The sequence below is a fragment of the Tursiops truncatus genome, chromosome 19 (genome assembly GCF_011762595.2).
Source record: "Tursiops truncatus isolate mTurTru1 chromosome 19, mTurTru1.mat.Y, whole genome shotgun sequence".
NCBI lineage: Eukaryota > Metazoa > Chordata > Mammalia > Artiodactyla > Delphinidae > Tursiops > Tursiops truncatus.
The window spans coordinates 47,946,394-47,959,671 of record NC_047052.1 but is presented as its reverse complement, the minus strand read 5'-3'; the positions used below and the strand labels follow the sequence as shown (position 1 = coordinate 47,959,671).

The 13,278-nt window shown below is 41.7% G+C and overlaps 1 protein-coding gene across 6 annotated transcripts; it reads right to left on the bottom strand.

The window, feature by feature from the left end:
* Window positions 1–1,330: 1,330 nt before the first annotated feature.
* Window positions 1,331–13,092, bottom strand: LOC101334389 (uncharacterized). Of its 6 annotated transcripts, XM_073795939.1 has the most exons (6): window positions 12,711–13,091; window positions 12,267–12,359; window positions 12,130–12,181; window positions 9,781–9,826; window positions 7,999–8,125; window positions 1,337–4,688 (listed from the first exon to the last, which is right to left on the bottom strand). In XM_073795939.1, exons 4-6 carry the CDS (start codon window positions 9,793–9,795, stop codon window positions 2,500–2,502), a joined length of 2,331 nt encoding a protein of 776 aa, XP_073652040.1. In that variant the 5' UTR covers window positions 9,796–9,826; window positions 12,130–12,181; window positions 12,267–12,359; window positions 12,711–13,091; the 3' UTR covers window positions 1,337–2,499. The 6 variants fall into 6 exon arrangements, with proteins under 6 accessions (XP_019788504.2, XP_033702272.1, XP_073652041.1 ...); XM_019932944.3 differs by lacking the exon at window positions 12,267–12,359 and having other exon boundaries at window positions 12,130–12,180; window positions 12,655–13,090; XM_033846377.2 differs by lacking the exon at window positions 12,267–12,359 and having other exon boundaries at window positions 12,130–12,180; window positions 12,711–13,090.
* Window positions 13,093–13,278: the final 186 nt, after the last annotated feature.

Below are 13,278 nucleotides of genomic sequence, written 5' to 3'. Positions count from 1 at the left end.
AATAAAGCTTTAAAGGCAATGAGCCAGATTGGGCTCACAGGAGGTAGTTTTCCAGCCCTTGACTTAACTCACTAAACTACAAATTACCTTGAGAGTTGGTGGGCTACCCTGATATCTACCAAACAAAACAAAACAAAACATGAAAGGCCTAGGATTTCCGACATCTAATACAATGCAATTTGCAGTAGCATGGACTTTACATACACATGTGAAGGTGTGGCCTAGGAAACCAATCTTGGAAACCTGCCTCTCACATTAGATATACCTTTTGCTGAGTAAAGCCCTTTAACCAAGTAAGTGTTAAACATCAGTGAAATGACTAAGAAGCAGGAAATGGTATGCAAACCTCCTCCTTAACAACTTGTTCCCATCATTCTCGGTTTCTTCCCTATGCACATTTTTCCTTAGGGAATCGTTGATAAATTTTACCTCTAAAACTTACCTATTTCCACTCTCTATCTTCAGGATTTGCCCAATCACTGTTACTTTGTAAACAATTAAAAAAAATTTGGGGGGGGGGTAAATTCCTTTTTCCCCACAGCTAATGGTTTTCTGTGTCATAGTGTCTGGAATGACCCAACTACTTCCCCAGTCAGACCAAGCACTTGAAAGGACAAGCTGGTACCCCAGGCTCTCCATCCATTCACCCAGTAAGGAAGTCTGACGGGGAGAACTAGGATGTGTAAATTTCTACTGTTGGAATTAAAACAGAATATTCTGGGCTGCATGGATTTATGCTAAACTTCAAATGCATTAATTATAAATATACAGTTACACTGACTAATATTCTGTATCTCTGAATAACCATATAAATTTTTTCTTTTTATAACTGATTTCTAGAGGTCTATTCCTTAATTTTGTCCATATATATATATACCTCATGATGATAGGATTTCTTACTGAGGGATTAATATGTTCTTAGTAATTTTTAATATATTTTACATTATTTTACTACCTATGTTACTATAAAAATAACAGTATTTTATTGGAAAACTGATGCTCAATGAAAAATTTAAAATATGGAAATTAAATGTGGAAAAAATCCCTGAAAATCTTGCCACTGTTTACATAAGGGTGAATATGCCTTTACAGATGATAGGATGCATTAACACACACACATACGTGTTTGATTAAGGTATGTGATGTACCTAAAATACATTAAACTGTTACATGCTTCTGTCATTAAGTTTATGCCATCATTTTAACAGATCTGTTATTACATAAGTATCTTAAAATATAAAGAAATTCCTATTGAATATTTCACTTTTACAAAATTTAGTAACACTGACGTGCTACTCACCTTTTCTATTTGAATTTCCTAATTATAAGGTCCTATTTTATGATTTCTATATTAAAGGGACGCACATTCTATATTTTGATATGTACTCACCAACTTCACTTTGAAAATCAATTTTTCAATCCACCGCTAGGAAAAAGTGTGCACGTCAGTCACTGAATAAATATGTTTGATGAAATTACCAAATTTCAACAAATAATTTTTTTCTTTTTATCTCAGGCCAGAGAGAAGGAGTAAAGAGATACAGAACTTGACAAAAGTAATCTACTTCAAACAGCCTCTTTTCTCTACTTAAGAAGTCTTGATGAAAGTAATGCTAAAACCCTTGGGAGACAATCACATCAAAACCTAGATGGAAATGTGGTGAATAAGAAACCAACGATCATTTCATTTACTAAGAAATGTTTGTCCTCTGTCACTGTCATTAGTAACTCTTTCTGACACTTAAACCTCTGCCTTGACATTCTTGATAAAAGGGTCAACAGTATGTTTTCTGTATTGCAAGATGAACAATCCATTTTCAGTAAGTCTATACTGTCACAAAAGATAACTGAATTTGTACTGTAAAAAATTAACAGAATATTAGACAAAGTCCAAGATAAGATCCAACTTGAAGTGAGGCTGGGGGGAGACAAATGGAGCTAATCATAACAGGATGATGCCACATTCATATTACAAATTGCAATACTGAGTGGTTTTCTAACACTTCAACTTTTTGTCTCCCTGGATTACTTTTAAGGCCACATTTAGGTTAACTGCTCTGAATACAAATTTTTATGAAATTTTGGAGGGGATTGCAACATAATTTTCAAAAAGTTTTTCCTCATTAATTGGACAAATATCGAGCACCTACGAAGTAGCTGACAATGTTCAGACTGTAGATTCAGAACAAACGTCTCTGCATTCGTGGAGTTTATGTTGTAATGGGCATAAATTTTGGCAAGTCCATCATACTTTTTTTGTACAAGCCCTGCTAAAACTCATACTAAGGCTTCTCCCCTGAGTAATATTTGATAGAGGTCAAAGTTCAAACTTACTACACCATTTACCAGGGTTCTCTGCTGTGTGGCCTCCTGACTACTGGGACATGTTGAGCTATGGTTGAAACACTGACTTTAATGAAACAAATGATTTGTTTTTCTTTTGAACTTGATGACTGGAAGAATTCACATGACACCTGAGTTGTTGTTTTTTTTTTTTAATCATTTTATGGAAATTTTTTCGTGTGTGGGCTCTCTGATGGTCTTACCACTCCTATCACTTTTATAGGATTTATCAGCAGCATGGATTCTGTGATGAATTGTTAGATTGGAGCGCCAACTGAAGCTCTTACCACAGGTCTCACATTTGTAAGGCTTCTCCCCTGTGTGCACTCTCTGATGAGACTGTAGCTGTGAAGACCGACTGAAGACCTTACTGCATCTGTCACATCTGTATGGCTTCTCTCCAGTATGAACACTCTGATGAAGCTGAAGACTTGAGGCCTGACTGAAGTGCTTCCCACACTCCCCACACTTATATGGTTTCTCTCCTGTGTGGACTCTCTGATGCATGTCGAGGTTCAGGCTCCACTTGAAACCCTTCCCACACTCCTCACATTTGTATGGCTTTTCTCCAGTGTGGACTTTTTGATGGGCTTGAAGGTGTGAACTCCGACCGAAGCTCTTCCCACACTCTTCACATTTGAATGGTTTTTCTCCACTGTGGACTCTCTGATGGGCCAGAAGATTTGAGGCCTGCCTGAAGACTTTCCCACACTCCTCACAATTATACGGTTTCTCTCCGGTGTGGATTCTGCAGTGAATTTTAAGATCTGCTCTACGACTGAATCCCTTCCCACACTCTTCACATTTGTATGGTTTCTCACCGGTATGGATCAGCTGGTGGATCTGAAGTCGTGAACTCTGATTGAAGCCCTGCCCACACTCCTCACACTTGTAAGGTTTCTCTACACTGTGGGCCTTCTGATGGATTTGAAGATATGAACTCTGACTGAAGCCCTTCCCACATACCTCACATTTATAGGGCTTCTCCCCTGTGTGGACAACCAGATGAACTTGGTAATGGGAGTTCCTCCTGAAGCTCTTCCCACACTCATTACATTTGTATGGTTTCTCTCCTGTATGGACTCTTTGATGTGCCTGAAGGTTTGAACTCAGAGTAAAGCCTTTACCACACACATTACATATGTATGATTTCTCTCCAGTGTGGACTCCCTGATGGGCCTGAAGACTTGAAGGCCGACTAAAGCCTCTCCCACATTCCTCACATTTGTAGGGTTTTTCTCCTGTGTGGACTCTCTGATGAATGTATAGATTTGAGCTACAAATGAAGCCCTTCCCACACTCCTCACATTTGTATGGTTTCTCTCCCGTATGGACTCTCTGATGGGACTGAAGGTGTGAATTCCGACTGAAGCTCTTATCACACGTGTCACATTTGAATGGTTTCTCCCCAGTGTGGACTCTCTGATGGTCCTGAAGGTGAGAGGCCTGACTGAAGGCCCTCCCACACTCCTCACAATTGTAAGGTTTCTCTCCTGTGTGGACTTTACAATGAATAGTAAGTGCTGACCTACGACTGAAGACTTTCCCACATTCCCCACATTTGAACGGTTTCTCTACAGTGTGGACTTTCTGAGGAGTCTGCAGCTGTGAGCTCTGACTGAACTCCTTGCCACACTCATCACACTCACTGTGTTTTCCTCCCATGTGAACTCTCTGATGAATATGAAGAACCGAGCTGTAACGGAAGCCTTTTCCACACTCACTGCACATATGAGACTTCTCTTTTGAGTGTAACTGCTGGTGAAGATCAAAGGTGGAGAGATCAGTGAACGTTTCTTTACATTCATTACACTGGTAAGGTTTTTGTCCTGTGTGAATCATAGTATTCTGATCCAGTGTTGAAACCCTCATGCTATCTTTTCTATAATCACTGTAGCCGTAAGATTTTGGACCCTTGTGTACTCCGTGAGCATCAAGGTGATGTGAAATCCAACTGATGGTGTCAACATCCTCTTTACACTGACACAGTTTATTTTTCATGGAAATTTGCTGGTGTCTATTCTGATAATTCTGTGACTTGGTCAATGAAGTTTTCCTCCAAGAATCCTGGGCTCTCAAAGTTGCAAACCTTGGATTTCCAGTATTACTGGGATCACCTGCTTTATCATTTAATATATGGTTCTCATCTTCAGAAATTTGAATAGAGAGTCCTGCCCCAATCTGGCAGGGGGAATCAACTTGTTTGTGGAACTGACAACTATTTATCATGGAGTCTTGGCATCTGGTTAAGTCATTTGCAATTTGTTGCCAGATTTGCCGGCAGGAAAGCTCTTCACGTGATCCTCTGTCTTGAACGGCCCTCAACTCACTTTGATTGTTTTCTTCTATAAGGACAGAGAATTCAGAGATGTGGACACGTGAAAGCTTTGTTCAAAGATTCAAGATTTTACACTTAAGACACAGTATGAGACTTTAATGAACCTGAGGATGGTTCAGCTTATCTTTCACATGACAAATGAAGTTCTCTGGTTTATATACTAACAGAAACCAAGAGACGGTCCATTAAACTCCTAAATACTTAGCATTAATGAAACCCATTTAAAACCAAATGACTACCATCTGACATACTATTTAAATCATCTTTCAAAAATTACATGTCATTCCTACCACAATACAGTATCAATAAAGACAAGCATTTTCCTGTGCTCACAGCTTTAACAGTGCCTGGCAGTTAGTCAGGGCTTAAGAAATGCATGCACAGGTGAACTCAGTTTGATTTCTAGGATTCTCTACAATTCTGAATCCCAGGTTAAGTTTGAACCAAGTCAGAGAAGCGAAAGAGCTTTTACAAGTCAGGTATCAGATACAGGAAAAGGACTGGAAAGTACAGTTTTGCTTAAGTTGAAAGGCTGCACCAGAGGTGGCAGTACGCCAAGGGGGTTAGTGCTGAGGAGAATATGAAAGGTGCTAAAAATCGGGACTTCCCCAGTGGCACAGTGGTTAATAATCTTCCTGCCAGTGCAGAGACACAGGTTCGAGCCCTGGTCCAGAAAGATCCCACATGCCGCGGAGCAACTAAGCCCGTGAGCCACAACTACTGAGCCTGCACTCTAGAGCCCATGAGCCACAACTACTGAGACCGTGTGCCACACTACTGAAGCCCACATGCCTAGAGCCCGCGCTCTGCAATAAGGAAGCCACTGCAATGAGAAGCCTGCGCACCACAACAAAGAGCTGCTCCCACTCGCCACAACTAGAGAAAAACCCGTGTGCAGCAACGAAGACCCAATGCAACCAAAAATAAATTAATTTTAAAAAAAGGTTATAAGAATCAGTGGGGGTAAAAAAAAGCATGAAGACCTATGCACTGAATCCTTCTGGGGCATTTGTGCTGCCTAATACGTTCCCACACTCCCCCTGCCAAGTAGGAGTCAAAATTTAGAGGCTAGGGAAGAATGCTGTCTCTTTAAAAACAGCATGGAAAATTTTTGGACACAGATACATTGGTCTTTAACAAGAATGAGTTCCAAAGCGAAGAATGGGGTTTATGAGTGAGCTGGGAATAAATTCCATAGCTTGTGAGAAGTATTGAGAAGAAACAGACTAGAAACTATTAAAGAATGATCAAAGCACTCAAGGTGACATTATCTAAAATGCCTTCTACAAGATACATACAAATGCACACACACACACACACACACACAATGTTTGTAGAGCTAACAAAGATCGATTTCTTATTAGTAAGGTGGGCTTTGGAGGAAGCAAATGGGACGCATCCGGGCAAATCTTTTAAGGGAAAGGCTAACTCACCAGCTGGCTGTTTTCTGAGACCTGTTCTCCCCTGGTATAAAGGATAAGGAAATAGAATTTTCTTTCCTTCTATGGGAGAGCTACCTAAGAAGTAGACATAAGAATCCTCATTCAAAACAGTATTTCCTCCCCAAATGAATATGCTCTGCTACTACGAGCTCAAGAAAAGTCACAGGGAAAGCATTTTACTCAGTTTGGTTATAATTACAGGTTCTATACATGTTTTTTGTGCAAGTTGATGAGGGCCAACTTGTACAGAAAGGCAAACACACACATACACACATCATGGGCACCTGAGAAGTTAGAATTAGGCTAGGAATTCATTTGAAGACAAAACAACATTTGGCAATATCCCTTATTCACTCGGATTTGTTCACCGCCTACTAGCTATTTTCATGGAAGGCTAATTTCTCTATCCATTAACTCATTCGTTTATTCAAGAAATATTTAAGAGTCCCTGTCATGTACCAAGACTATGCTAAGCACTGAGGCTAGTGAGCAATAAACAAAACAGACCAAATTCCTCCTCCACTCCTGGATTACCCTCCAGTGGAAGAAAGAGAGGTGAGAAACAGGTGAACAAAAATGTACATGAGTGAAACGCTTAGAGACAAAACAAAGCAGGGCAGAGAGAGTAAGAAAGAGAGGACTGTATTTTCCATAGGGTGGTCAGAGGACAGCCCTCTCAGCATCTTTAAGGTGACTGACTGAAAGAAGTAAAGAGGCCTAAAAGATTACAGGTGAAAGAGTATTCCAGGCAGAGAGAAGGACAAGGAAAACGCTCTGTGGCAGAAGCATCCTTTGCAGGTCTGGAAAAGACAGGGTAAGAGGGAGGAGAGGTGATGTATTCAGGGAGGTGGTTGGGAATGAACAGCAGCCCACAGAAGACTCTAGAAGCCACTTTAAGTTGTTTTTATTCTAAGTAAAAGAAGCCACAAGAGAATTTTGAAACAAGAACATAACCTGACTTAAAGTTACAAAAGATCACTTTGCCACTTAAAGAACAAACTGTGGGAGGAGAAGGGTGGGAACAGGTGACCAGTACAAAGATTATGCAATAATCCTGGAAAGAGATTTCCAACTGGGACCAGGTGATGGACAGCACAGGGCTGGTGAGAAGCAAAACAGATAGCGAGCTAACCACAAGAACTCACGACTGCTTGGTTCTTACCTAGATTTCTATCTGGGTTGCTGAATTCATCAACCAAAGCCTCTCTTCTCTTTCTATATTTTTTGTATCTCATCTGAAGAATGAGAACATGCAAAGTCACAAGTTAACATGAACGGGCTAGAGCTAAAGTTTACTAGAAATTTGAGTTCCAACTGCATATTCAAGATATTGAAAGCCGTGTTTTTCAAACTTTGTATCATGACCCACTGAAGAAACAGCATTTATTTCACAACCTAGATACACATGTAGAAGTATACATTACTAAAACGAAGCTTGAATGACCTATTTCTAACCAATGTCTATTTTCATGAAATCTGTTCCCACTGGCTCTCACACCACTCATGCCATCGCCCAGTTTTTGCTGCAATGTGTTGTACTCTTCCTAAGAAACTCTGATATTTTCTATACTATTTTATTTCATTAAAAAGTCACACGTAGGGCTCAATAAATTGGCTTTATAATCCACTAATGGCAGGGAGGGAAATCTGAAAAAGAATACACAAGGTACAACAAGATACTGTCGATTTACAGTTCTTTTACAAAATAAATGAAAAGGACCTGAAACACACTGTTTAGAAAGACCAGAGACATCCTCTCGTGTCCCACAGGAATTGTAAAAGTCTGGTCCCCAAACTCAGGGAACCATCTCAAGAGGCCCAAAGCCTTGAAACACCACGGTCACAAAGACACTCGCAGAGAAAGGCTGTCCTCACCCACTGAGACCAGGTTCCGGAAGTTTTCCACCATCACATCCTGGTACAGCTTCCTCTGGGCTGAGTCCAGCAGCCCCAGCTCCTCCTCTGTGAAGGCCACGGCCACGTCCTTGAAAGTCACCGCCTCCTACGACAAACAACACCACCTCAATCTTATACCCAGTGGCCAGTGGAAGAGGGGCAGCCCCGAGGAGAGGAGGAAGGTGGGAAGTTGCTCTGGCTCCTGTGCGGTGTGCAGACTCCCCAGCACCCCCTCCCTTCCATCCTGCCAATGCCACACACTGACTTTCCTCAGCCTCACCGGACGTGCGGCTATGAAACAGAAAGCGTTGTGTATTTACCTGGGGCTCTCAGACAACTCATGAGTAAACTCCCTAGAATTCTAACCACTGGATCCTGAACTAAAAAGCTTTCACTTTTTAATTATTATTGCCAAGCGCCCCAGAAACAGTTACCAATTTAGTCCCGGCAGTATTTCATAGCATCTGCTTTCTCATTGAGGTAGGAACCAGATGAGAAGGAGTGTTATACGTGGAAATTAACCAAAAGGCCATGCCAGGTCTCTGAATGAAAACTCTCTCTTTCCCCGTTTCTGTCTTTTGCTTGAATGCAATCCTCTGACTCCAGACCCTTGGTTTTCTGGGTGAGTCTGAGTTGGTTCCTCCTTTTTTCACAACCCCTATTCTTTATATTTAAAACAAAGATGAAACCAAGCACCTCTTTATACAATTGTTCTGAGGTGTCTATGCAGTGACAAGTGCTTTAAGTACCACTGGATTTTTTAAACTAAGGTCATGTATTACTCTGATTAGAAAAAAAAAAATAAGATGGAAAAAGAAACAAACCAGTAAATAAAATACACAAAGGGTCTGACTCAAACATGGGGAAGACTGAATCTAACTCTGGTCATGAGAAAACTTCTAACAATACGTTATCTTTTCTGCGTGAAGCAGCAGTTTGATCCTGCTGTGCTGTGCCGTATTTGGATATTCTACCAAAAAACATCCAAGGCACCACATATAAAACATACCTCTTCAATTCTGAATACCTAAACCTAGTATGTTAAGGGCAAAAAGAGGCAATATTCTTCAGAACAGATATTTTGGTAAAAAGGTTAAATCAGGAACACTGTCACTGCAGTGTTCCTAAAACAGTAAAAGTCTTTAAACTAAATGTCTGTGAATAAAGAATAGTTTAAAAAATAGGTGCTTAAGTTTGTGGGAACAGGATAAAGCAATTGAAAGTGAATGTTAGCTAGTATTAAATGAAAAAAACAATTTAAAACTGTATCTATGTTATAAATACAAATACACAGCTATGAATACATACGATGAGGAGATTTACAGAAATATAAAAGCAGCTAATTTGTAAGCAGGTAAGCAGTGAAGTGGAAGATGTCCTTCATTTCCCTTAATTTTTCTTTTACTTGTGAAATAAAAAAATGATGAAATAAAACAAAAATTAAAACTGAAACCAATTAAATGTAACAGGAATTTTTTAAAAAGCACACATGGCATACTCAGGTCCTCATATGCTTAGACTCTCCTTGAAAGAGAAAAACCCATGTGGAACTATACCCAATATTTTGTAATAACCTATAAGAGAAAAGAATCTGAAAATATATGTATATGTATGTATAACTGAATCACTTTGCTGTACACCTCAAATTAACACAACATTGTAAATCAACTATACGCCAATCAAAAAAAAAGAGGAAAACCTGTGTCCAATCTGAGTACAAAAATGGCGTTTTTAACAGCAAGAAAGGCAAGCTCTACTCACCTGGAATGTGCTCATTTTCTCTCTCCTTCTGGGGAAGTGCAGAGTCCTAGCAAGATAGACAGGGAAAGAAGAAAGAAGTCAATGGAAACTGGTTAAAAAAAAAAAAAAGTCACTAACCCACATGGTGCTCATTGTGAATTACCAAGGCTCCCAGTCCTCGGAGTGGCTACAGCTGATTATGCTTGATGAGCAGAGCCCCACACGGATACCAGATGCCCCCGTGACCCCTCTCAGTGGCTGTGTGAGGAATGACCTGCCCATCCACACACAGTGGCTCCCTCACAGTGTGCCTGCAGCTTCCATAGTGGTTATTCTTATTCTGGGTATGGTGTAAACAGAGACCATGTAAGTAAGAGTAGGTTTTGGAGTCAATATGCATGGGCTGTGATCAGGCTACGCCATTCACTAGCAGTGTCATCCTGGGCAAGTTATTAACATCTCTTCGCCTCAGTTCTGTCATCTGCAGGTGGAGGAGAACAATGGCATCCACCTCGTGAGATCGTTGTAAGGTAGAAAGCTCTGAGAACACCATCGTCAGGGTTTCTTATTTCTTAGCAACTGTGGTGAAGCAGATGATATTTTAGTTAGAAATTATCCTTAGAGATGTGATTTCTACCAGCAGAACACTGTCAGACATGTGGAGGTCATAGTTGTTGCCCTGTTATGTGAGAGTCTTTAGACTTCTGAAAAGCTCTGCTTGTCTTCCTAAAGATTTTGTTACTGCAACAATAATATTTAAATTGACATGGACAACTTTTTACAAAAGATATAAAAATACGTTGTTTCTTTTTAAACAGGAAGTACCGTTTTGACAATTATGCACAGAGGTAAAGAGAACTAATAAAAGCCAGGATTCTGCAACAACAATAAAAAATAGTTTGATAGTCCATACCTATTTCAAATTAAAAGAGACAGGAATCTGAATTGTAATTATATCATAATAAATATAGGAAAATTTAAGAAATAAATGGGAGTTTAAGAAATAAGTGGATAAGACTCCACATTCCCAATGCAGGGGGCCCGGGTTCGATCTAGTACAAAAGATGGTAATGATTCCACTCCCCAAAGCCTGGGAGATATATCTTCACAACTTCTAGCGACCTGCATTTTGACTCTACGCTTGCTAGCTGTCTTCTGCTCAATTCAGGATTTTGAAAGGGGCCCTGACAGTTGACAATAACTAGTGGGGGAATAAAATCATTGGACTAAGTAGGGCTTTGGTGAATCCAGCTCAGTTTTATCTGTGACATCCAGCAGGGTCAATTTGCTCGGCCTCAGTTTCCAGAAAAGACCCTCTCTTGAGCTTCTCGAATTTTCACGTGCATGTGAATTACTGCGGGATCTTGATGGAACGCAGCCTCCTGGGCCCCCTATGCAGAAATTATAAATCAGAAGGTCTTGAATGGGGCTCAAGGCTGGGCATTTCTATCCAAGTGATGCCAGTGCCGCTGGTTTGTGGACCACAATTTGAGTAGCACTGCAGTGTAACATCAGTCCCACACAAAACAGCCTCCACTACACAAAAACATACACAAAGAGTAACCAGACAAAAAGGCACTAAAACATTAACAACTGTTATCTTTACATCCTAAAGTAATAGATAATTAAAATTTTTCTTTATGTATATATCCGCATTTTTCCATAATGATTATGCTATTTCTATGATATACATATTATTTGAAATAAAATAAATGACCCAGTTGAGAAAACTATCTTAAAAACTCATAAAATAGGGCTTCCCTGGTGGCGCAGTGGTTGAGAGTCCGCCTGCCGATGCAGGGGACACGGGTTCGTGCCCCGGCCCAGGAAGATCCCACATGCTGCGGAGCGGCTAGGCCCAGTGAGCCATGGCCGCTGAGCCTGCGCATCTGGAGCCTGGGCGTCCGGAGCCTGTGCTCCGCAACAGGAGAGGCCACAACAGCGAGAGGCCCGCGTACCGCAAAAAAAACCCTCATAAAATAGCCTAAATCTTGCTCTCAAGGTCCCAACCTACTTTCATGATATGATTCTAGCCAGTACCCTATGCTCAAAGAGAATATACCAAAGGGATTAGCAAACTCAGGTGCTGGACTCAAACTCCTGGGTCCCAACCCCAGCTCTGCCTCCTACAATCTGGGTGAGGATGGGCCAACAGGGTTGTGTTCCCTGCCCCCATCTCCTCATCGTTAAAGTATAGAAAACAGCAGTACCAATTCACAGAGCCACTGCCTGATGGAAATGTGTTCATTTGCATAAAGCTTTTAGAATGGAAATTAGTGACCAAGGCTCAGTTATAATCGTTACCCATGTCCCATACGTTCTACAATTCATATGAATATCTTAAGTTGAAGAATGCCAAGTCCTACTCACGTAGGGCTCTGTTGCCTTTTCCTCCGTGCAGTGCTTTTTGAGAAGTCAGGGCTGGAGAAGGAAAGGAGACTGTGAAATACCAGGGCTGTGTTTCCATCCCCAATAATTCAAACCGCAGCCCCTTCTGCCCCCGTATCAGCTAGAAGTCCTCTCCTTCCAAAACAGGCCAGGAGTCCAGGACAATTCAGCTTCCTGGGCTCACAGAATCCCGCTGCGAAATGGGTGCCTCTCTTATTAGAGTAGTATTAATAAAAACAATGTATCAGGTAGTTGTAGACCTTTTACTTGTTCTATCTCGTTTTTTCTCACAACACTATATTAAGAAGGCATTCCTTTTTTCTCCCTTTTACCGAACAGCAACGGAGGCACAGAGGAGTTAAGCAACTCACCCAATGTGATGTCGTATGAAGTGGTAGGGCTAGCTCATACGTGGGGGACGGGGTCAGGTTAGGGGTGAAGAAAACCGGGGAGACCCTAAAACCCCAGGAGGCACGACCTGAGCCCACCCCATCCCGAGTACGTTACCAAACGCAAAGAAGCTCCGCCCGGGGGACGTATATCAACACTCTAGGCCCTCAAACCTCCGCTTTTAGCCGCTCCTCCTCTTTCTCCACAAATGAAAGGTCTGGAAAGGTTGGCCCCAGGCGCATGTCGAGGAAGCTTGAATGGGTCGTGAAGAGCCGACCTGAAACACCATAAACAGGCAAAAGATGGCTGCTACGTTGTCCTCCTGGGGCGGAAGTGTCTGCGACTAACCCGGAGCTCCTGGACCACATTTCCCAGAATTCCGCGGGGAAACGTTTACAGCGAGGCGTTACTGTAGCTGCAGTACATGGGACTACACGAGTTTACGAGCTCTGGACTACATGTCCCAGAATGCAAGGGTGGGTGCGGGTGTGTCTACCGGCACGAGCTCTGGACTACATGTCCCACAAGGCTGTGTGTGTGTGTGTGTGTGTGTGTGTGTGTGTGTACGGTGTGTGTGTGTGTGTGTGTGTGTGTGTGTGTGTACGTACATACGTACGTACGTGTACCGGCTACAGTACCGCCTTTCTGCACTACACTTCCCCCGAAGTTTCGAGCGGAAAACGGACAGAGCCTTGCCCCCCTGATGCGGAAGTGCCCAACTTCCCTGGTTTTCACTTTCCG

Excerpts from the sequence above, each read along its gene's own strand:
- LOC101334389 (XM_033846381.2), bottom strand. Across the intron at positions 4,689-7,998 it reads CCGGAACCTGGTCTCAGTGG|AAGAAAACAATCAAAGTGAG; the intron begins GTGAGGACAGCC and ends CTGTCCTTATAG.